This window comes from Dioscorea cayenensis, chromosome 14, assembly GCF_009730915.1.
Source record: "Dioscorea cayenensis subsp. rotundata cultivar TDr96_F1 chromosome 14, TDr96_F1_v2_PseudoChromosome.rev07_lg8_w22 25.fasta, whole genome shotgun sequence".
In the NCBI taxonomy this organism is placed as follows: Eukaryota; Viridiplantae; Streptophyta; class Magnoliopsida; order Dioscoreales; family Dioscoreaceae; genus Dioscorea; species Dioscorea cayenensis.
Window position 1 is genome coordinate 1413745 of NC_052484.1, and position 22880 is coordinate 1436624.

Genomic DNA, 22880 nt, shown 5'->3' on the forward strand with positions numbered 1-22880 from the left:
CCCCTTCTTTTGCCCCTGCATTTCATTATCTGAGCCACCCTGAAGCCCTGGCAACAGCTCCCGAATATTCCTCTCGAATTCATTAATCGAGCCATCTGACTCAGCATCAGCTCCCAAGGCAGCCTCATCAGTTGCTTTAGCTTCGGAACTCTCATCCCCCTTGAAATGGTAATTTTCATACATTGTATAAAAATAAAATCATCATATATTTTTAAAAATTTTAATAAACAAAAAGAAATATCGATGAAAACAGAGGGGTTCATAGTTCACACAGTACCAGGGTTAGAAAGGTAAATTTATCACAAACATTTCATGTTTGAAGTATAATTATAATAATTAGATGGATGTATCTGCAATTTTCACATCAGATTATTTGCAAAACAACCCCTCTTTTTTAGAAAAAGTTCATTTCTTTTCCAAGTTCTAAATATGAATGCACTCTGTTCGTTTCCACAGAGAGAAAGAGAGAGAGCTGCCCAAGATTGACTACTTCCTGCTTGAATTCATGGAAAATCTGCAGACTTGGAGCGTTTTGATCCATGGTTGATCCTTTGAATGCCGTGAGGAGTGAACTTTCTCTTTGAATCACTCAAACAAGGTCAGTTTGTGTTCCAGAATGAGTTTTGTGAGATTGGATTGCTTGACTGCTTAGTTTAATGGATTTTTTCGCTCAGACGTTCTTGAATTCTAGTTAAGATTCATTGTTTTCATTGAGGAATGATGCTGTGCTGAATGGAAATGGTATAAACTATAAAGGTCCTGGTGTTTGGTTTAGGGTTTTGTGTGTTTGATTATTTGAATTGGACTGTATTTTTTTCGTGTTAAATGAGGAGAAAAGGATGGTAAATACTTTTTGGATTTTTTTTTAGTTGTTGGTCTTGTGATTCAGGGCTAAAAAATTAGTGATTTCTTTGGAATTTGAGGAAAAATTGATTCTTAGTGAGTGATTTCTCTGTTCTCTTGATTTTTGTGCTTGAGGGAACGATCTAATCCTTTAGATGTTTAGGTATTCAATTTAGGATTTTTTTTTAAGATATAAATTGGATAATAAGGTGTTTTCAGCTTTGATTGTTCAAGTTAGGGGTTTTGTGTTTTTGATGGAACAGTGGAACTGGGGAAAGATGAAGAATGATGTTGAAAGGAAAAGTGTTAATTTTTTTTTTAATTTATTCTTGCAGGGGAAAGGATTTTGATAAATTGGGGGATTGATAACCTTGAATCAGTGAATTTTTGGTCTATAGATGATAAATATGTTGATTTTGTATCATATTTATCCAGAAATCTTCAGAGTTCTTAATTTTATTGATCTGTCTCTGAGGAATTCAATAAAAGGAATATAACAATCTATGTTGAAAAGAAACTGTTGTTATTTACTTTCAATGATGCAAACTGATCTCACAATTTTTGGGCTTGCATTTCTTTTATTAGAAAACTAGTTCTTTGACCTAAACAATATTTTCAGTTTTCGTTTTCATGATTTTTAACCATATATGGTTTTGAAACAAGACATTTTGGTGTTACTTATTTGAGCAATTTATGTCTTGTGGATTTGTGATCCGTAGAGATCAAACTCAGGGGTATGAAGTGTTTCCAATTCTCAAACGGTCAGAAGGACAAACACCAGGCAAGAAACTTAGCTTCTTCCCGGTCGAGCAGTGGGTCTGAATTCAATACACTGAACGGCGTTTTTGATTTGAGTGCTGCTTCAATGAGGAGATCTCCTTTACCAACTTTCTCTCAAAAGCCGAGCAATCTTCGGGTGTTTACTTTTTCAGAACTGAAGAATGCTACGAAGAATTTCAGCCGTTCGGTAGTGCTCGGTGAAGGTGGGTTTGGATCAGTGTATAGGGGCTCGATCAAAAGTTTGGATGATCCTCAAATTAAGATTGAGGTTGCTGTTAAACAGTTGAGCCGGAAAGGAGTGCAAGTAAGATGCTCATTATCAATCTTCACTCTGTTAGTCTTTCAGTGATCTTGTTGATTATGTTTATCATATCTCACTTTAACTACAAGTTATTTATGCCATTGTACACATTCTTTCAGGGGCACAAGGAATGGTTGACTGAAGTGAATGTTCTCGGCATTGTAGATCATCCAAATCTTGTCAAATTAATCGGCTATTGTGCTGAAGATGATGAAAGAGGAATGCAACGGCTACTTATATATGAGTTTATGCCTAGTAGAAGTGTACATGACCATTTATCAACTCGGTCAACTACACATATTCCATGGGCTAGGAGATTAAGAATAGCTCTTGATGCTGCTCGTGGCCTTACATACCTTCATGAAGAAATGGATTTTCAGGTAATCGGGTTTCAACTCAACTGGATTTTGGAATTACCTTTGCTGGCTAATAATGTGTTTCATTGAGTGATAACCTGGTGGATACTCATCGATTTGCTAATTTTACCACTTGATCTTGTCGTTGAATAATTTTTCTTTTTAGAAGCTTTACCTCATTTTCAAGTATGGTTTGATATGATAGGGCTATTGGGTGAAGCATTCTTACAAATATGCACTTTGGAAACCTTAGTTTTTTTATTGAAATGCCAAAATTAGGATCAAAATCAATCCATCTAATGGTTTTGTTAATTAATTCTCTTGTTGCTTCACACCGGGTATCTTCTGTTCTTCATGTATGACTGATATAATTTTTCAAGTCAGCAGAACTTCGTAACTTTGCTCGTTTGTGTTCCTACACACACACTCAGACTATCTTCATCAAAATGATATAATTTATGTTTCTTCATCGAAATGTCAAAAATTAGGGATTAAAATCATGTATTTAATGGCTTTGTTAATTCTATCTTCAGTTCTTCAGACAAAGGCTGGTATAACATATAAGCCAGCTAAACTTTGTAACTTTGCTTGTTTGTATTACTTAACTTTTGATATTTAATCATTTCATTTCCTATTTTGGGTACTTGTACTAATTTTGAATATACATATCTACTCAGATTATCTTCCGAGATTTCAAAACATCCAATATTCTCCTAGATGAGAATTGGAATGCAAAGTTATCAGACTTCGGTCTGGCAAGACAGGGTCCTGCCGAGGGGTTAACTCATGTATCGACCGCGGTAAGCAAATCTATAAATGCCAAACCAATCTACATTGCTTGATATTGTCTCTATTAGTTCCTTGTGATTGAATTTGCTAGTTATGTAGGTTGTCGGGACAATTGGATATGCGGCACCTGAATACATCCAAACTGGCCGTCTCACTTCCAAGAGTGATATTTGGAGCTACGGAGTTTTCCTTTATGAGCTTATTACTGGTCGGCGTCCACTGGACAAAAACCGGCCGAAAAATGAACAGAAGCTATTAGAGTGGATAAAACCAAACATTTCTGATGTCAAGAAGTTCAGCAGAATTATTGATCCAAGACTTGAAGCTGATTATTCTTTACAATCCGTAACAAGATTAGCATCTGTAGCAAATCGATGTTTAGTCAGGCAATCAAAAGCAAGGCCGAAGATGAGTGAAGTGCTAGAAATGGTGCAAAGGATTGTCGATACTCAAGAAACTGGAGCTCCGGAATTCCCTATGAAAATTCCTAGCATCAATGAAACGATGCCGGAGGAGAAGAAGAAGAAAAGATTGAACTTGAAGGGATTGGGACTGTCAATGACATTGAAGATGACCGGAGATATGAAATCAGGTGAAGGTAGAAAGCTTGTGTGGCATGGATGGACTCCAAAACTTGTAAAAACACAGTACTGATGATGAAAATTTATTACAAAGTTTGTTCTACTATTAATATTGGTATTAATTGGATGAAATGTGATTCTATAGATATGATTTATTTATAAATTTTAGGTTGTAAGGGAACATTTCTTGTAATAATCAAGTGGTTTGACCATTTGAATATATATTTTCTTATGGAAATGACAAGTGTTAAGCAGAAATAGAGATACACTAGTTACAGTAGTTTATAGATCTTCTAGGGATAAATTTTTTTTTTCATGAAACTTTGAAGGTGAGATTTGATTCGGAAATAATACTTTTCCTCTAAGAGTCCACCGTTCTCATTTAAAATAGTATTATGAATAGTATTTTGATCCAGGAATAATGGATGAACTGTATTGTTACATTACCATTAGAATATTCAAGCTCAGAATTTTGATACTAGTGACTTATCTTTGGGTTAATGATTGTGTTACATTGCCAGTCAACCTAGTTAACAGGGAAAAGGTTAATGTGGAGCCGTGTGGCGGGCACGTGATCGAATCAAGAGCAGGAATGGGGAAAGGACATGTGGACGCAGCAACTCCGGGAATGAATAAAGAACTCATGGGTGTGAGTGGAGGATCAAAAGGAGAAGACACATGTCGAAGAAGCAGGTGCGAGTGCAGGATTAGTTCAAGACTCCGCGGGTACACTATACCTGCACATAAACTGAATATATAGGGAGGCAATGAAGAAGGAAAAGGCAGCTTGGTTGTAGTGAAGTAAAGGCCCTGGTTTCTCTCTTGTTGCTAGAGAGCAAAGATTGTTATCAATATTAACCTAGATTTACTTGACTGCATTTGTTTCATTTGCTTTTTGTTCTATTGAATCTGGATGTTGGGGATTTTGGAACTCTTGATTTAGATGGTGAAATGTATTTGATGTTATGAATTCTCTTAGATTAGTGTTATATCTGATCGATCTGCAAATTTAATAGAAGAATTGGTGTGGATTTAATTCCATTTTAGCTGATCTGTTCTGTAGTCCTTATCTGAATTTAAATCCATAATAAATTGGTGCTTTCGTTGCCACTTCCTTCACTGGATGATAATACTCGTATGAGGGAACTCCAAGCTAAGGTGGAAACACTTTTCACTTTGATGGACAACAATGAACAGAGGTTTAAAAGCATTGAACAATCTCTTATAACCTTACCCTTGATTCAACAATCCTTGGCTGGTCTTTCACAAATGATTGAAACATTTCAGGCTCTAAAACCTCAAGGTGAACAATCCACATTGCATGCCTTGCCTGATAATTCTCCTCATGACCTTACTCATCAATCACTGGTCACTTATTCAATGAGGAACATCAAAATTGATTTTCCAAGGTTTGGAGGAACTGATGCCTTACAATGGATATTTCAAGCTAAGCAGTTTTTTGACTATTATGCAATACCTGACAATCATAAACTGAAGATTGCTTCTATTCACTTTGATGGACCAGTTGTTCCATGGTTTGAAAGACTGCAAAAATCAAGAAAATTAACTTCTTGGCAAGTACTCACAAAATCATTAGAGTTTAATTATGGTCCATTAGCATTTGACTGTCCCAGGTATTCATTTTTTCGCTTGACTCAAGAAGGTATGGTGGCTCAATGTTTTGATCAATTCACTGCATTGGCTGCTTGGGTTCATGGTGTACCAAAGGAGATTTTATTAGACAGTTTTATCAGTGGATTAACTAAAGAATTACATGCAGAGATAATTCCATGGCATCCTGAATATTTGGATTAGGCAGTATCGTTAGCAAGACTATTTGAAGAGAAGCTGAGATAACTAAAGAATTACAACCATGTGCTTCAGTTGGGAAGGAAGTCAAGTTACAGCAAAAACATTTTTATTCCTGATACAAAAATGAAACCTATCACTGTCACAGCACAGGGTGGGAATTCTTTTACCACAGTGGCCACATGATAGAAATTGTTGGGAATTACAAATGCAACTACATGCAATGTTCATCACACTCCACCAACATCATTTCACAAAATGGGATTTCAAGAAATGCAAATTAGAAAATTAAAAGGGCTATGTTTTAATTGTGATGAAAAGTACTCACCTACACATAATTGTCCTAACAAGAGACTTCTCCTACTTCAATGGGATGACAATGATACAACAATTTATGATAGTGAATTTTTTATTGATCCACACCCACCCGATAAGGTCAAGGATCCTGAAATAGAAAACAACACTAGAATGTCTCTCAATGATATGTCAAGTACTACTGTACCAGGTATCATGAGATTCACTGGGACCTTGGGAGGACAGAAAATTACAATTTTACTGGATGGTGGCAGCGATGATACATTCATCCAACTAAGAATAGTAAAATTCTTACATTTGGATGTTTTACCGGCTACCCCATTAAAGGTTTTAGTTGGTAATGGGCAAACATTGCAAGTGGAGGGTAAAATTCCAGATTTAAATGTCCAGGTACAAGGGTATACCTTAATGGTTCCTGCTTATGTCTTGGTAATTGCTGGTGTTGATCTAATTCTTGGAGCATCTTGGCTTGCAAAACTGGGGCCACATGTTATTGATTATCGAAGGAAAATCATACAATTCTATCATAATAAATCAATTCATGATACTCAAAGGCGATCACTTGGCAAAACTTGCTTACACTATTGTGCCTCAATTACAACAATTATGTTCTACACAAGCAGTGCGAGAATGTTACTCTCTACAATTAATTCAATCTGATGAGCAGACCCATCCAGTGAAAAACAGTTTGTAGAAATTTGTTTATGAAATTAAACTCAGTTATTCCTTACAAGACACCAGTAGAATTGTCGGCCTTATTGTTCAGGTTCAAGTCAGTGTTTTTCAGTATATGTGGGGTTACCACCATCAAGGTCTTGTGATGATAAGATACCTTTTATTACCTGGTAGTTCTCCTGTTAAAGTCAAGCCTTATAGGTACCCACATAACCAAAAAACAAAGATTGAAAAAATGGTGAACCAAATGTTGGATGAGGGGTTGATTGAGCATAGCACTAGCCCATTTTTAACTCTAATTATATTGGTTAAAAGAAGGATGGTACATAGAGATTTTGTACCGATTATAGAGCTTTAAACTCTATCACAATTAAGGATGTTTATCCTATTCCTACAGTCGATGAACTGTTGGATGAATTGTTTGGAGCAACTTATTTTTCTAAATTGGATTTGTGTTTAGGTTATCATCATATACTTTTACACCAAGATGACAGGTTCAAGACAGCATTTTGTACTCATCAAGGGCATTACCAATGGTTGGTTATGCCATTTGGACTCTCCAATGCACCTGCTACATTTCAATCTTTGACGCATCAAGTTTTCAGTTTTGCAATAAGGAAGTTTGTTTTTGGTTTTTCGATGATATCCTTATTTACAACACTTCCTGGTCATTACATCTGCAACACTTGGAGTTTTTTTTTTATTTACTTTGGCTCAACATCAACTTTATGCTAAGATATCTAAGTGCAGCTTTGGGCAGCAGCAAATTGAGTACCTTGGTCACATTGTCTCTCACAGAGGTGTAGACATGGATCCAGCCAAGATATCAGCAGTTCTCAATTGGCCACTTCCTAAATCATTAAAGCAACTTCGGGCTTTCTTAGGCTTAAGTGGTATTGTTCTCAATATAAACCTGGATTAACTTGACTGCATTTGTTTCACTTGCTTTTTGTTCTATTGAATTTGGATGTTGAGGATTTTGGAACTCTTGATTTAGATGGTGAAATGTATTTGATACCATGTATTCTCTCATATTAGTGTTATATCTAATCTGATCTGCAAATTTAATAGAAGAATTGGTGTGGATTTAATTCCTTTAAAGTTGATCTGTTTTGTAGTCCTTATCTGAATTTAAATCCATAACATATTGTCTCACTTATCTATGCGCAAACATTCACATGCTTAATGTCTTGTCCCATTTGTATATATATATATATATGTATATTAATATATATATGAGCAGACATTCGCATGCTTTATGTTTTGTTCTATGTTGTTCTATGCACATGTAAATATAATTTTTTTTCTGGGTATATAGCCATAATTTTTTTTTTTTAAAAAAAAATAGCCAAATTTAGAAGAAATAATGGGTAAAAAAGTCAAAAACCGGGAATTGGTGGTGGGGCCCACAATGGACGAATAGAATCAGCGTGACATAAGTGCCATGTCATCGGAAAAGACCCACATCTGGAACACGTGGCATAATCAACGGTGGAGATCGCGCACGGATTTGAAGCAACGGCCAAGCACGAGTAGTAGAGCATGAAAGCGCACAACTAACGGCGGCCGTTCACCCAAAGTTCAAAGTTAGTGGCTTATTTGCACCGGAAAAAGAGACCTCTTAGTTAATCCAAACGTTAATTTTTTGGGTTTTTTTCATATGTACCCCTCTGAAAACAGGAAATTATTTACACCCCCTTGGAAAGTTTTGTATTCACGTAGATATGTTTGGACCTTTTGGCTCTTCAATAATATATATATATATATAAAGGATTAAATTTTTTAAATTTAAGAATTAAAATGAATAAATATTTTTGTAAAAAAAAAAACCAAAATGAAGAATAATACCTGTTTATGAACTACTAGAGACTTCAAAAATGATAATTTACATGTTATATTTGAAAAACATGCTTGAAATATAAAATTATGAATATACATCCGAAAAATCATAATTATATATATATACACGGAAATTTTTGGCCTCTCTCACATTGAAGAGTGAGCGGAGAACAAAAATAAAAGCGGACTAAAAAAGATTGAAAATGCCTGTATTTTTGTATTTTAAAAAAATATTTATAATCTCAGTTCCAAGATCATATATATACTTATAAAATTTAATTTTTTTTGGGACATGCATGCAGTTATAATTCTCTTTTTCTATATATATAATTTTATGTACTAAAAACTCCTTCACGTATTTTCGTCGGCATCATATAATCTATGATTTTTTATGTATTTTTTTACTTTAATTTTTTTTAATTTTTTTTGGTTTTATGTTTTTAATATTTTAATAAAATGTCAAAAATACACTTAATAGTGAAGAACAATATGAGCGTACATTGGCAAGGAATAAAGTCAGGGTAATTTTGTACTTTTACTCTAGTTTAAGATTCAAAGGTAAAATTTTTGAAAATCAATAATATTTTAGGGATCTAATAATTTTAAAAAACTTTTTTCATGAATTAAAAAAACTAAAAAAGTTGGAGAGGGACCTATGTTACTTTTATTTTTTTAAAAAGTAAATTTCTATAAATTAAAAAAAAAAAATTAACCGTTGAGTAATTAAATGGGTAAACTTTTTAAGTGAGTTTTGCGCGTCTTTTAAGAGGCCTTATTTTTGCATTCGCTTTGTTCGACGTCTCACTCTTCTTATCTCTGCGTGGCGTGAAGAATTTGTGTCTCTTTTTCTCCAAGATTGCTTTTTTCTCAAGCGATTTCTTCTCTTCTACTCTCTAGATTCAATTGGTCGATGTTTTGAGGTATTTTCCAGTCTTCTTTGTTGGATTTTTGATTGTTTTTTTTTAATGCCTTTTTTTTTTGTTTTTTTTCTTTAAATCATGATGTAGATGCTTGTGGTTTGATTTCATGGACTAGAATTGTTTGATTGGTAACTGTGAATCATGCTATCGTTTTTAATACTTGAATTGAATTATCAGCGTAAGAATTTGGTTTTTTTGGTTGTCATGCTGTTGTTGATGAATATATGGCTTTTTCTTTTAAGAATTTTGTGGAAATTTTTAATTTTTTTGTTTGATTTAAAGAAATTGTTCTGATTGACTTTGTGGAAATTAATGGAAGTTTAGTACCTTTAATTGTTTGGGGGATGTTGATGGGATTATAAGAAAGATGCACTTTTCTTGTTATCATCTTGTTGTGGATGAATCTATTAGATTTTGCTTCTCAGAAGTTTTGGGAAATTTTTATGGTTTAGGTAAGGAAATTATTCTGAAATTTCTATTCATTTAGTGTACAGAAGCATCTCATGGTGTCTTTTGAGAAAATTTCACCATTTTTGGATTTTTTTTTTGCTCTTTTTTTTTAAATGTATGTGTTTTGTATATATATATATATATATATATATATATAGATTCCAAGTTAGGGATTTGAGATGAGTATGATGATTTTCACTGCAGTTGGTAGTTAAGCAGGGAGCAGTATAAATCAAATTTTTTTGCACAAAGAACAGGCAATTTTGAACAAAATTTTGAGGGAGGATTCTATTTGAAGCCAATGATTATGTATGAGCAAGACCCGGATCTGCTTCGGTGGGGTTTGCATCTTCTTCATGGTGATCCATTATTTAATATTGGGTGTTGTGAAATCCCAATTGAGAGTGTAGATAGTTTTGAGAGTGGAGTGCATGCAAGTGAAAGTAATTTTGGTACAGATCATACTAATGTTGAGAATGATGAGATCCTTGCACATGCTCTTCAGGAGGAACTATCACAAATTGCATCTAGAGAAGCATCTGGATCTTCACTTGCAGTTGATGAACTTTCGCAAGCATCTGTTCTTGCACAAGATTGGTTAGATTTTTCTGCGCGATATACACATTCAGGTTTGTGTTGTGAGAACTCAATCGATCTGCTGCGCGGTCTGCTATGTGGTTCTCTGTTCTTTATTTTTCAATTATTTATTTATTTTGATTTTTTTTTTATCAGGAACTGAAAGTGTTTCTGTGGCAATGGATGGTATGGAACCCTATTTATCTCCTGGAGAAGATTCAAATGACGAGAACATGTGGACAATAGAGATTGCAGATGGGTCTTCCACCCTAGATGGTGAAGTAGGGAAGAGGTTGAATCAGATGGTTCCAATTCCAGTAAGTCTTGGGATCGTTTAAAACTTTAAGCATAATATTTTACCACCATTGTGGCTGCTGTTTGGTTTGATAAGTTATTTTTCAAATATGGTCTACCTGGTGTACATAATTTATTTCCATGAATTATATATACAAGTCTTCAAATAATTTAGTTATTTTGAGCCACAGTTGACAAAATTCACATATTTAATGCATTTCCTCTTGCATGAGATCTTATGTCATCTAACTTATTTCATATGAATTGCTCATGCTGCTTCTTCAAGTGCTTGGGACATCAAGAATTAGGTTTTTCTTTTTCAAATTAGATTGCGTAAAAATTATATGCTTTTGAGTTTTAGTTGTTTATGTTTTGCAGCATGTTCCTAGAATTAATGGTGAAATTCCTTCAGTTGATGAAGCTACTTCGGATCATCAGAGGCTTTTAGACAGGTAATTCCTCGATCTTTTTGTCTTTTGACCCATGCTAGTTGTATTTCAATAGATTGACTTCAAAGATATACACTATTTTGTCTTTTTTTCTTTGTCAAGTGATTGAGTTGGAAGGCTTTAACTTTCTCATTGGAAGTGATATCTACCCATTCATTCTTGAAAAGAAAACATAATGCTTAAGGGAAGTACGGTACACATAGCTATCCCTAGTTATGGATTTGGGGAGGACTGGGAGGTTAATTGTATGCAGCCTTAGCTCCTCACAAATAGTACTTGTCACTTAATAAATGGTGCTTGTGTCATCAGTTAACAATGGGACCATTAAGTTAATATCTGTTTCTGAGAAAAGGGGGCTGTTAGGGGCACCTGGACTCACACTCAGGCCTTGTATCCAACTAAAACTATCTGTTTGTATAGCAACCATATGGTCCATACACAAGCTGTACCGCATTAAATTTATATCATCAAAGCAGGTTCGCATTCAATGCTTTGCAATTGTATGAGTCTGTACAGCACCTATGTAAGTTCTAAAGAGATCTACCAATACAAATTTTTTGCAGTTGTATTTGAAAACTCCACTAGGGCATTAACCTTGGTGTCTTTGGCTTTTCAATTGCTCTTTCATGACTAGATTAGGTGTAAGTACAGACTAAAAACATAAGTAATATTATATTTTGAATCTTCAGAGTCTTGATGATAAGTGCCTTGACAAGCATACTGCCTAAAGGTGATAACCTTTTTATGTCGTATGCTGCTCGATACTATTTTTTTAATCAATTGTTGCTGGTGCTTCTATTCAGAATCTTTAATCATTCTCTGTTACATTTATCTTTTCTGACTATCTTATTTTTGAAAGTTACATAGTCTGTTATGTGTCCTGTAGGTTGCAACTATATGAGCTGATTGAGCTTAAAGTTCAAGGAGATGGTAATTGCCAGGTTAGTTACATGAGTGATATATATACTGTGCTCTAGATCTTCATTTATTATTTTTCACATCACTTACGTATGTTTTGGACAACACAAGCATATGATTTCTTTTATTTTATCTGTGAAATAAGGTAGAAATTAACTTCAGAAACCTTACGTTTGATGGACTGTCCATTTCTTTTTTCTAATTAATAGACCTTAGACCTTTTTTCTGGTGTCCATTTGCACTTAGGTTTCCATACTTTTGAGGTTTGGAAAGATACTACTAAAATCTGGGTATCTTTTCACTAAATTAAACAGACCTATTTCACTTTTTTTTTCTGAAGAAAAATAAGATAAATTGCCAACACGTTTCTTCTTCAGCAGACCCTTCTGCTATTCTAGCAAAGTGCACAATGAGATATGAAAAAATCTGACTAAAGTTGTTGCATTGTATGTTTTTTTTCCTAAATTGTGTTATCACAATTTCTGCCATTTAAATTTTTAGCTTTACAATTACCTTGTGGTGTTATTCCTGTTTTTTCCTTGATTGGATATCATTGATATGTAGAGTCTTGCACATAAAAGCATGTGCTTATGTTTTTAATGCCTTAAATCCTGTGAAGCATGAAATATACTTAGGTATGCCACGTCGAAGCTGTTCAGTGAGAATTATATTTTTAACCTCAATTCTGTCCAGTTTCGAGCACTATCAGACCAATTTTATCGTTCTCCTGAGCATCACAAATTTGTAAGGCAGCAAGTTGTCAATCAGGTTGGTCCATCAATCTGTAACTTCTTCCTTTCTATGCTCAACTTTAATCTTGCAATAACAAACAAATTTTTGGTAAATCTCAGCTTAAGTCTCACCCAGAAATCTATGAAGGATATGTTCCTATGGCATACGATGAATATTTGGAAAAAATGTCGAAGTACGATATTTCTTTCCTGACTTCAAGTTGTTCAACTGGCAATGCTTGTATTGGATTTTAATATTCTTCTTTTCCATTAAAACAGGTCCGGCGAATGGGGTGATCATGTGACATTACAGGCTGCTGCAGATTCAGTATTCTAATCTCTTTCAAGTCCAACTATTTCACTTCCCATTTATATATTTGTGATTAATACATCATAAAAATTTACCAACCAAATTCAAGTTCGAGTTTCGGTTATTATTCTCTAGCACATCAAAAGTGTGTGCTAATGTTCCTTCTTAATCTTAATTGTTGAGAATCACTTTGTGAAAGAATGTTGTGCTTATATTTAAGAATTAACTTTATCATGATTAAGCTTCTTATTATTCTTGCAGTATGGAGTTAAAATGGTTATCTTTACATCGTTTAAGGACACTTGCTACATCGAGATTCTACCTATCAACCAGAAATCTAAACGCGGTATGTCTTATTATCAAATTTTGATGTTAAAAACTTAAAAGTGTTGATCATGGTTGCTATTTAATTCTTGTATCAGAAACATCAGTTCTTTTAGATTCTTTTAGTGATATTGTATTTCATCGAATGTTTAGAACCTTGATCGATGATTTGGCATATTTCTAGTCCACATATCTACTAATATACATGTTAATAATCAAAGATTCATATCGTTTTTCTCTGCAGTTATTTTCTTGAGCTTTTGGGCCGAAGTGCATTACAACTCGATCTATCCAGATGGAGGTAAACCATTTTTACTCGCAATCATCGACATTGTTCTAGTGGTTGATATTCTTGGACTCACTCATTTATAAACACTACAAACATTTGAATTTTTATTTTTCATTCTTTTTACAAAATGAGCTTTGGGATTTTTATGCCTTGGAAGTGCTTTTATAGTTAAATGTTCAAATGTTGAGTACATTTTTCTAGTGAGCACGTAACTTTGGCATTACTTTGCACTAACTTTTAATTTATTTTAAAAATGAACACTAAGTTTTAATTTCATTTCTCCACCAAGGTAATTGGGGATACCGGTGGATTTTTGGTAATATGGACACCGTAAGACTTACGTGAATGCCCTGGGTCCATGTCATCGACTTGCCAGCTTAGCCATTAGATTGAAATTTATCGTCCATATTACCAAAAATCTACTGGAAATTTCCAATTTTCTCTGCCGGAGAAATGAAATTAAAACTTAATGCTCATTTTGATATAAATTGAAAATTAGTGCTCAATCTGAAATAAGACCAAAGTTACGTACTCACTAGAAAAATTTACACGTCAAATGTTGAACTGCTTTTTTTATTCAGAGAAACACTTTACTACATAAACACTTCTTTAAAAAAAAAACAGTAATTCTCGACGAAAATAAGAAAACAAATGCATGCATCAGAGAACACTCTTTGATTCAATCTTTGATCTTATTTTATTTATGCAGAGCAACCAACAACTGAAGGAAGGAAGAAAAAAAGAAGTGGTGGAACTTTGGAAATACTAAGCATTAGACTTGCATTTCAATGAGATATATATATATATATATATATATATATGGAATGACAAATATCATCACATTGCTCAGTGATGCAGAACATGGATAAAAGCAAAGATAAAAACAAGTTAAAGAGGTGCCAATTATTGGTCTTGTAACATATACATTATTTTTATTTGTTGGAGTATCTATACACTTTTCTTTTTAATAATAATGAAACAAAAATTTATATTTATTTTGTTGGAGTATATATACATTTTTTTAAAATGCAATGACACCTACCAAGAGATGTTGACTGCCGTTGGTGGTTTTGGCATTTTTCTCTCCCTGTTTGGTTTGTACTTTATAATGCATTTTTATTTTTATTTTTGTAATATATTTTAAGTTATTTATCTATTAATTTTTTTTAAATAAATATCATTCATATATCTTATACCTTGGATCAAAAGAGCAATGTTATTTTTTTATGCTAGATCTAGCAAATCAGTCATCCAAATGCGTGGATCCCATAATCCATGCTATCGTATTATTTTTTTATATAAATTTCAAATTTGAACTTTTAAAAATTTTTTAAATACTTAAAAATTAAAAAATAAAATTATAAAAACTATATCTAAAAATCATAAACCCAAATACTACTAAAAATCTATAAACTAAAAATCTAAAATTTTAAACCCTAAATAATAAATACTAAACCCTAAATCCTAAATAAGAAATCACAAACCCCTGCTGGAGGTTTGTGATTTCTAGTTTATGGTTTAGGGAGAAGTTTTCAGTTTATCATTTATTCATTTACATAACGATTAAATGTTTAAATTTAGGATTTAGATAATAAAGAGAAATTAAATTTTTAAAAAAATAAAGAAAAGAATGATGTGAGATCTATGGCGTGGATCGCCAAACTTAACGTCTCACGCTCATTCGGAGATTTATTCGGTAAAAATATCATTACTCGGATCAAAAACACCAATAACTTACCTAGAAATCCACTGCCAATAGATCTTCATCAATATTTTTTTATGAATTTTTTGAATTACTAAAAAAGTATTTTAAATACTCAAAAATTTTTAAAAAAATAAAATAAATAATAAAAACCAACCATTATATTTTAGTGGTAAGTCACATTTTTCACATTTAAATTTTGTCCGAAACATAATGAATATGGTCTCCTGTGATTGATGTGGACACCGGCGGGGTCACACATGTATTGGGTAAGTGTGCTTGGTGCATTCAACAAACACTTGCACATCCCCATTTCCTCCCTCACAATAATAATAATAATAATAATAATAATAATAAATCCTCAATGACCAAATATTATGTCTATATATATGAGGGCATTTCAATAGAGTATTAAAGATAATTTTTTGATTAATAATAAATCACATTTTTTTTCGACTGAATTAGAAAAGAATATACTAGATGGGGATAACTGATATAAATTTGAAAATGACGGATAAAAAAATGTGAAATGACAGATAAAAGACATGAGATATACTACATTCTCCTTTTTATTTATCGCTACATATTTATGTATTTGTCATTTTCTTATTATTATCTAAAAATTACCCTCTAACATTAATATTCATTTTCTTTTGATTATGTTCTTTTTATTCGCTATATGCTCCTTTTTATCCGTTATTTTTGAACATCGAAGTATTTATTATTTTTTTCCAAAGTTACTTAGACTTTCTATTCGATTCTCTTCGAGATTTAATATGAGAGAAATGCAAGATATAAATTAGGTGTAATTTTGGAAAGATAACTACTTTTTATTAAATTATGTGAAATAACTAACTTTCTTAGTATGTGAGTTTTAGTTATTCACCACAGATAAAAAGGAACGGAGGGAATAAGAAAGAATTGTGAAGATATAAATTAGGGGTAATTTTGGAAAGATAAATATTTTTTTTATAAAATTTTATAAAATAACTAAATTTCTTCGTATGTGAGATTCGGTTAACCATTACAAATAAAAAAGAACAATAGAAGTAATAAATTTACCGATTTCGAACCATTACAAGCTTTTTTACAGTGTGGCTGATATTGGTGAAATACCTTTTATATATATATATATAAATTCATGAGCTTCTGGAAACTTCTAGAAACTTCGGTCTTCTCTTTTTCCGATCTTAGTGTACAAAAACCCAAACCCCTTCTCCACCCTCGCTTTCTCTCTGTCCCTCTCTGAGATCTCGATCCCGCAAATGGCCACCACCAACGCCATCTCCACCGCCTCCATCTTCCGACATACCCACCGTCAGGTCAGCTTCGATCTCTTTCTCCTCTTTTTCCTCTTGTTTTTGTTTGATTTGTTGTGAAAACCCTAGTTTTTGATGGTTTTGAGAAGTTTGTAGCTGTTTGGATTTTGATTGCAGGAAGGATTGAGGAGGAAGGGGTGGGTGGGGCAGGTGCCGTTGCGTTTGGTTCGCGGCAATGGATGGCAGAGGATGGTGGTGCGTGCGGCGGCGAAAGACATTGCATTTGATCAGAACTCGAGGCGTTCTCTGCAGGCGGGTGTGGAGAAGCTTGCTGATGCCGTTGGGGTCACTCTCGGGCCTAGAGGTATTCCTTTTACTGCACTTTTTGGTTTTTTGCTGGAATTTGGTTTTTCAGGTTGATGATGATTTGTGTTGATTTTGTAGGGAGAAATGTGGTTTTGGATGAATTTGGAAGCCCAAAAGTGGTCAATGATGGAGTTACGATTGCCCGTGCTATTGAGCTTGCACATCCGATGGAGAATGCTGGGGCAGCCTTGATCCGAGAGGTGAAAAGATTTCTTCTTTTTTGGTTTCTATGCTTCATTTTTGTTTGCTTTTGAGAGTTATTGTGCCTAATTTTGTGATATAGGAAAACTCGTAGAGTTTGATCGGTTACTTTGGCTGTTCGTCAAGTATTTGTTCAAACTCTACCTTGTTGAAATCTGTCATGGTGTTAGTTTTTGCTGTAAAGAATCTAAAGATGTGACCTTTTTGTCATATATTAATGAGAAATAGACCACTGGAAGATTGTCTTGATCTATGTGGTTTGTGGAAAGTTCCAAAGTTCTTTATACCGTTAACCATGATGCTCAATCCACCTCTGCAAAGGTGCAAGTCTAGCAAAACTTTCCATTGGTTTTGTATAGATCACAGACTAGAAACACAAATTTTGCATCTTTCTATTGCTAGGTTATATTGTTATGTGAGTTCCCATCAACTCTGTATGTGTTCATGAGATTTTGGATCCAAACTGTTTTCTGCTATATTGAGGCTTTGAATAATCGGGAATTTGCTCGTCTTATGTGTAAGGTTGCCAGCAAGACCAATGACTCAGCTGGTGATGGGACCACAACCGCGTCAGTTCTTGCACGCGAAATCATCAAGCTCGGCTTACTGAGTGTTGCATCTGGTGCAAACCCTGTATCCTTAAAGAAGGGAATTGACAAGACTGTACAGGGCCTGGTGGAAGAGCTTGAAATAAGGGCTCGACCTGTCAAAGGGCGTGGTGATATTAAAGGTATTACAGGATTTTACTTATGAGTTTTATTGCCATCATTGTGAGTGCAACCCTTTCCTATCTTGTAGTTAACAATGATAGTCACAATCTTCATAATTGCCATTCTAATTTAATTGCTCTTTTGATATTACATGAAATTGCCCTATGTTCTTTTGCAGCCGTTGCTTCTGTTTCGGCTGGCAATGATGAGTTTATTGGAAATATGATAGCTGATGCCATAGATAAAGTTGGTCCTGATGGTGTTCTGTCTATTGAGTCTTCTTCCTCATTTGAGACTAGTGTAGATGTTGAAGAAGGGATGGAGGTTTGTCGTATTCTCGAGGCCTTTTGTTCACTTCCACCTTCATTTGTTCCATCGATATCCTGATGAATGAGTTCTAATTTTTTCTTGCAGATTGACAAAGGATATATCTCTCCACAATTCGCCAACAATACTGAGAAAATGCTTGTTGAATTTGAAAATGCCAGAGTCCTAGTGACTGATCAGAAAATTTCTTCGGTAAAGGAAATCATTCCTCTGTTGGAAAAGGCCGCACAACTTAGATCTCCTTTGCTTATCATTGCTGAGGATGTTGCCGGTGAGGCTTTGGCAACCCTTGTTGTGAATAAGCTCCGTGGTATCCTTAATGTTTGTGCTATCAAAGCTCCAGGCTTTGGTGACAGACGGAAGGCCCTTCTTCAAGATATTGCAATTATGACAGGTATTCATCCTGGAAAATTTTGTCATAATTTAACATCATTTTACCGATGCAAGATGTTTGCCATACCTAATTACAACTCTCATCTTTTACTTATTTAGGAGCTGAGTTCCAAGCGAAGGATCTTGGTTTATTGATTGAGAATGTGTCAGATGAACAGCTTGGCACAGCTAGGAAGGTCACCATATCTCAGAACTCTACAACCATTATCGCTGATGAGGCTACCAAAGATGCAATCCAGGCCAGAATCACGCAGATTAAGAAGGAACTTGCTGAAACAGACTCTGTGTACGACTCTGAGAAGCTAGCAGAGAGGATTGCCAAACTCTCTGGTGGTGTGGCAGTCATCAAAGTTGGTGCAGCAACAGAGACAGAACTCGAAGATCGGAAGCTCCGAGTTGAGGATGCAAAGAATGCAACCTTCGCTGCCATTGAGGAAGGCATTGTTCCCGGTGGCGGTGCAGCATATGTTCACCTCTCAACTTGTGTTCCTTCTATTAAAGCCACACTCGAAGATGATGACGAACGTCTAGGCGCTGACATTATTCAAAAAGTATGCCTTTTCTATTGATCGCTTTCAAACTTTATAACCAGAAGCACTGCTAATGGTTTTCATTGAGCAGGCACTTGTTGCACCAGCAGCCTTGATTGCACGCAATGCCGGTGTGGAAGGAGAAGTTGTTGTCGAGAAGATCAAGGAGAACCAGTGGGAGGTTGGTTACAATGCAATGACCGATAAATATGAAAACCTCGTTGAATCTGGTGTGATCGATCCTGCCAAGGTTGCCCGATGCGCATTGCAGAACTCGGCCTCTGTTGCAGGAATGGTCCTGACAACACAAGCAATTGTTGTCGAGAAGCCGAAGCGGAAAGCTCCTGTGGCTGCTCCTCCCCAAGGTCTTACTGTTTAATTATTCACAGCAGCAACCATTACTTCATCTTTTTAAGATTTTGAATTATGAATTCAAAGATGATGGTTTGGTTGAGATTGTGGGAAATTTTCTTCATGTTGTAGTGTTGTAATGCTCTGTTTATGTAGACAATGCTACCTTTATAAATTATGCTGAATAACTTTGTTATAACTTTTACTTGAATAGGTTATTGACTGCAAGATTTTACAAATCACAAACAAATTTAACAGTTTAATCAATATTTCCAATCAATTTTAGGATTTTTACTTCAAAATAATTTATGAAATATCAGATCTAATTTACCACTTTTTTATACATTTAAAAATTGAGATTGATGTTCACAGATACAACTTGTAGCTAATAATATTTTCAAGTATAATATTTATAAATAAATATGTTTTAAAATTTAACAAATAATTACAATTTAAAGTAGAAAAAATTGTAACAAGTTAAACAACTTATAAATGAAATGCTACATGTTTAAGAGTGTGCATAAATTAATTTGATTTATTTTTTACTTATTATTAATGATAATAAATAAATGGTTAATCCACCTCAATACTATATACATAACCCTAATTCTTCTGACCAGATCTCTGAATTATATATATGCCCATGGAATGATCACTTGGAAAACTGAAGATCATGTTTACATTAATCAATGTTATTGCATACATTGTTGCTCAGAATAGTCTAACCATACAATACATCAAATAAACCAAAACTCTGTGCTTTGTCACAAAGTTTGCTTCTTATGAAATTTAAACACATGCTATTCTCCAAATGAAGCAAGAGTGCCAAGAGATGAAAGTCTGAAAGCATTGTAAATGGTTAACTTTTTGTTCCTGCAAAGGCAAATAAAAACTATGGGAGATACAATGTGCAAAAACATGCAAAGAGAAGGAATTTTCAGTACCGGAATTGTTCGCCGATGTTTATCGGTTATGAGCTAATGTTGGTAGAATGGCAGTGGCTTCACCATCAATGACAAGCTGTTCTATGTTTGTAAAGCATTTCGTCGTGAATTTCACTCTGCCATGTGAATAAATAAGAATACCCTAGAGGAAAGATAACGATCCATCGATAACTATGAAGTAAGAGGTGGTGCAACATACATGAACCTTTGCTTGTGTTCCCTTACACTCAAAGCTTGCACTTTAGCAACAACCTCGTCGTCAATGTAAACTGGCAATTTGAACTGTAGAGTCTGAGAAACATATATTGCTCCAGGCTTTTACAAGATCACGAAAATCAAGATCAGTAACAATGTCGTAGCAATAATATATGACACTAACAATGTGCAATTGCATTTTTAGTATAAATGATAAACAATACTAAACAGAATAAACAGTATAGATTCTCATCTCCAATAATAATGTCAAAAGCATCAATTGAGAAACTTCATCAGTTTCACTGCAAACAATGTAACACAACCAATACAGATAAATTCAATAGTTTGGCAATTTAACAATTGAAGACGAGTTCCGAACAAATATCACTCCTATAGTTCTTTTATGCATTCATCAATGACTTAAATAACTACTAAGACCCAACAAGATCTCTTATGAACAACATAGAGCACTTCTTCTCATCTCTTAACCATAAAGAGCACCAATTAAGCAACTTCATCATTCAACCACAAAATTTATTCATGTTTGTCAACAAAATATATAAGAAAAACAAATAAATGCATTCAATTTCCAACTTGGCATGGCAGTTTAACAATTGAAGACAGTTCCAAGCAAACACCATTGCCATATTTCTAAATCTAATTTACAAACAAAAGCCCCTTTTTTAAAGTCATTCATCAATGCCCTAATCCATAAATATTTGTTCATATTCGCTAAAGAACAGATAAATTCATGCTGTATTTCCAAATCTAATGCACAAACAAAATCTTTTCTCTTATTCATTTATCAATGCCCTAAACCATAAATATTTGTTAATATTCACTTAAAACAGAGAAACCCATGCTATATTTCTAAATCTAACACAAAAACAAAATCTTTCCTTTATTCATTCACCAAACCATAAATTTTTGTTCATATGTGCTAACCAAAAAGATACATTCAAAGCTATATATTACTAAATCTAAGGCATCAAAAGCATGTCTTTACTTATTCATCACAAGAGATAATTCTCTTATACATTCATCAAATGCTCTAAATCATAAATATTTGTTCATATTCGCTAAAAAGAAAGATAAATCCATGCTATATTTCTAAATCTAGTACATCAATCTTAATTCATCAAAAGAGATTCATTCTCTTATTCATTCATCAATGCCCTAAATCATAAATCTGTGTTCATATTTCCTAAAAAGGTAAAAATTCATGCTACATTCCCACACAAAAACAAAACCTTTACTTTATTCATTCATCAAACAATAAATATCTGTTCATATGTGCTAACCAAAAAGATACATTCAAGCTATGTTTCTAAATCTAAGGCATCAAAAGCATGTCTTTGCTTATTCATCACAAGAGATCATTCTCTTATTCATTCATCAATGCCCTAAATCATAAATATTTGTTCATATTCACTAAAAAAACAAAAAAGATAAATCCATGCTATATTTCTAAATCTAAAGCATCAATCTTTACTTAATTCATCAAAACAGATTCATTCTTTTATTCATTCATCAAATGCCCTAAATCATAATTATTTCTTCAAATTTCCTATAAAAACACAAACAAATTCATAAATTCATGCTAAATTTCTACATCTAATGAATCAAAAACATTACTTATTCATTAGAAGAGATAATAAATATACTAAAAAAATCCCAAAGATTGAAACAGAGAAAATCAAAGAGAAAGAGAGATAGAGAGATTACGAAGTGAGAAGCGATGATGGATGGGAAGAGGGAAGCGACAAGCATCCCATGAACAATGCGGCCGCCGGAGAAGCCCGCGGCGGAGAGGGCGAAATCGGGATCGAAGTGGACGGGATTCCGATCGCCACTCACCTCCGCGAACCTGGCAACGTCTGCCTCTGAGAACCGCCTCATCTCCTTCAGCACGTCGCCGGTGCCAAGTATGCCCGTCCGCCGCTGCGCCGCCGGCGTGCCGCCGGCGGTGGAGCAGAAGGCGGCGGCGCGAATCAAAATGCCCCGAATCATCCGGGGAGATAAAACTCTATTGCTTCAATGAACGTTTTAGACCGAACCCATCTAAAACCGAACCAAACCGAACCGGAATACTTAATTACAATTTTTTTTAGGAGTTTATGTGTAAAACTTTACATTTTAATCAGGGGATGTAATAACAGTTAGTGTTTATTAATATTAATAATTTACTATTTAATTATTTAGTTTTTATTTTTTAACTGGGAATACCTAAAAGTCACTCAAAGTTTCACTTATAATTGTCTATTTAAATTTAGGTATTCTTAAAAAAGAACCTCTATTTTTCTGACATCTTATTTTTAAATTCCTTCTATTATAAAAGTACCTGACATTAACT

General features: G+C 34.1%; 4 protein-coding genes across 5 annotated transcripts; 3 read left to right on the forward strand and 1 right to left on the reverse strand.

The window, feature by feature from the left end:
• The first annotated feature begins 434 nt into the window (after positions 1–434).
• Positions 435–3886, forward strand: LOC120275080 (serine/threonine-protein kinase PCRK1-like). Its single transcript, XM_039281570.1, has 5 exons — positions 435–598; positions 1563–1927; positions 2044–2304; positions 2958–3080; positions 3169–3886. The coding sequence occupies exons 2-5, from the start codon at positions 1580–1582 to the stop codon at positions 3721–3723; spliced, it is 1287 nt and encodes a 428-aa protein (XP_039137504.1). The 5' UTR covers positions 435–598; positions 1563–1579; the 3' UTR covers positions 3724–3886.
• Positions 3887–5927: 2041 nt separating this feature from the next.
• LOC120275568 (OVARIAN TUMOR DOMAIN-containing deubiquitinating enzyme 9-like) lies at positions 5928–14542 on the forward strand. Its single transcript, XM_039282188.1, has 12 exons — positions 5928–6263; positions 9056–9208; positions 10164–10287; positions 10391–10551; positions 10907–10980; positions 11864–11918; positions 12589–12663; positions 12747–12820; positions 12906–12954; positions 13198–13282; positions 13505–13561; positions 14259–14542. Exons 1-12 carry the CDS (start codon positions 5928–5930, stop codon positions 14339–14341), a joined length of 1326 nt encoding a protein of 441 aa, XP_039138122.1. The 3' UTR covers positions 14342–14542.
• A 1879-nt stretch (positions 14543–16421) lies between these two features.
• On the forward strand, positions 16422–19593 carry LOC120275652 (ruBisCO large subunit-binding protein subunit alpha-like). Its single transcript, XM_039282290.1, has 8 exons — positions 16422–16573; positions 16688–16874; positions 16955–17076; positions 17600–17807; positions 17966–18111; positions 18202–18508; positions 18607–19058; positions 19129–19593. Exons 1-8 carry the CDS (start codon positions 16517–16519, stop codon positions 19414–19416), a joined length of 1767 nt encoding a protein of 588 aa, XP_039138224.1. The 5' UTR covers positions 16422–16516; the 3' UTR covers positions 19417–19593.
• Positions 19594–20044: 451 nt separating this feature from the next.
• Positions 20045–22546, reverse strand: LOC120275653 ((R)-specific enoyl-CoA hydratase). Of its 2 annotated transcripts, none has more exons than XM_039282292.1 (4): positions 22253–22546; positions 20532–20647; positions 20333–20448; positions 20045–20228 (listed from the first exon to the last, which is right to left on the reverse strand). In XM_039282292.1, the coding sequence occupies exons 1-3, from the start codon at positions 22535–22537 to the stop codon at positions 20352–20354; spliced, it is 498 nt and encodes a 165-aa protein (XP_039138226.1). In that variant the 5' UTR covers positions 22538–22546; the 3' UTR covers positions 20045–20228; positions 20333–20351. The 2 variants fall into 2 exon arrangements, with proteins under 2 accessions (XP_039138226.1, XP_039138225.1); XM_039282291.1 differs by having other exon boundaries at positions 20045–20261.
• Between the last annotated feature and the right edge of the window lie 334 nt (positions 22547–22880).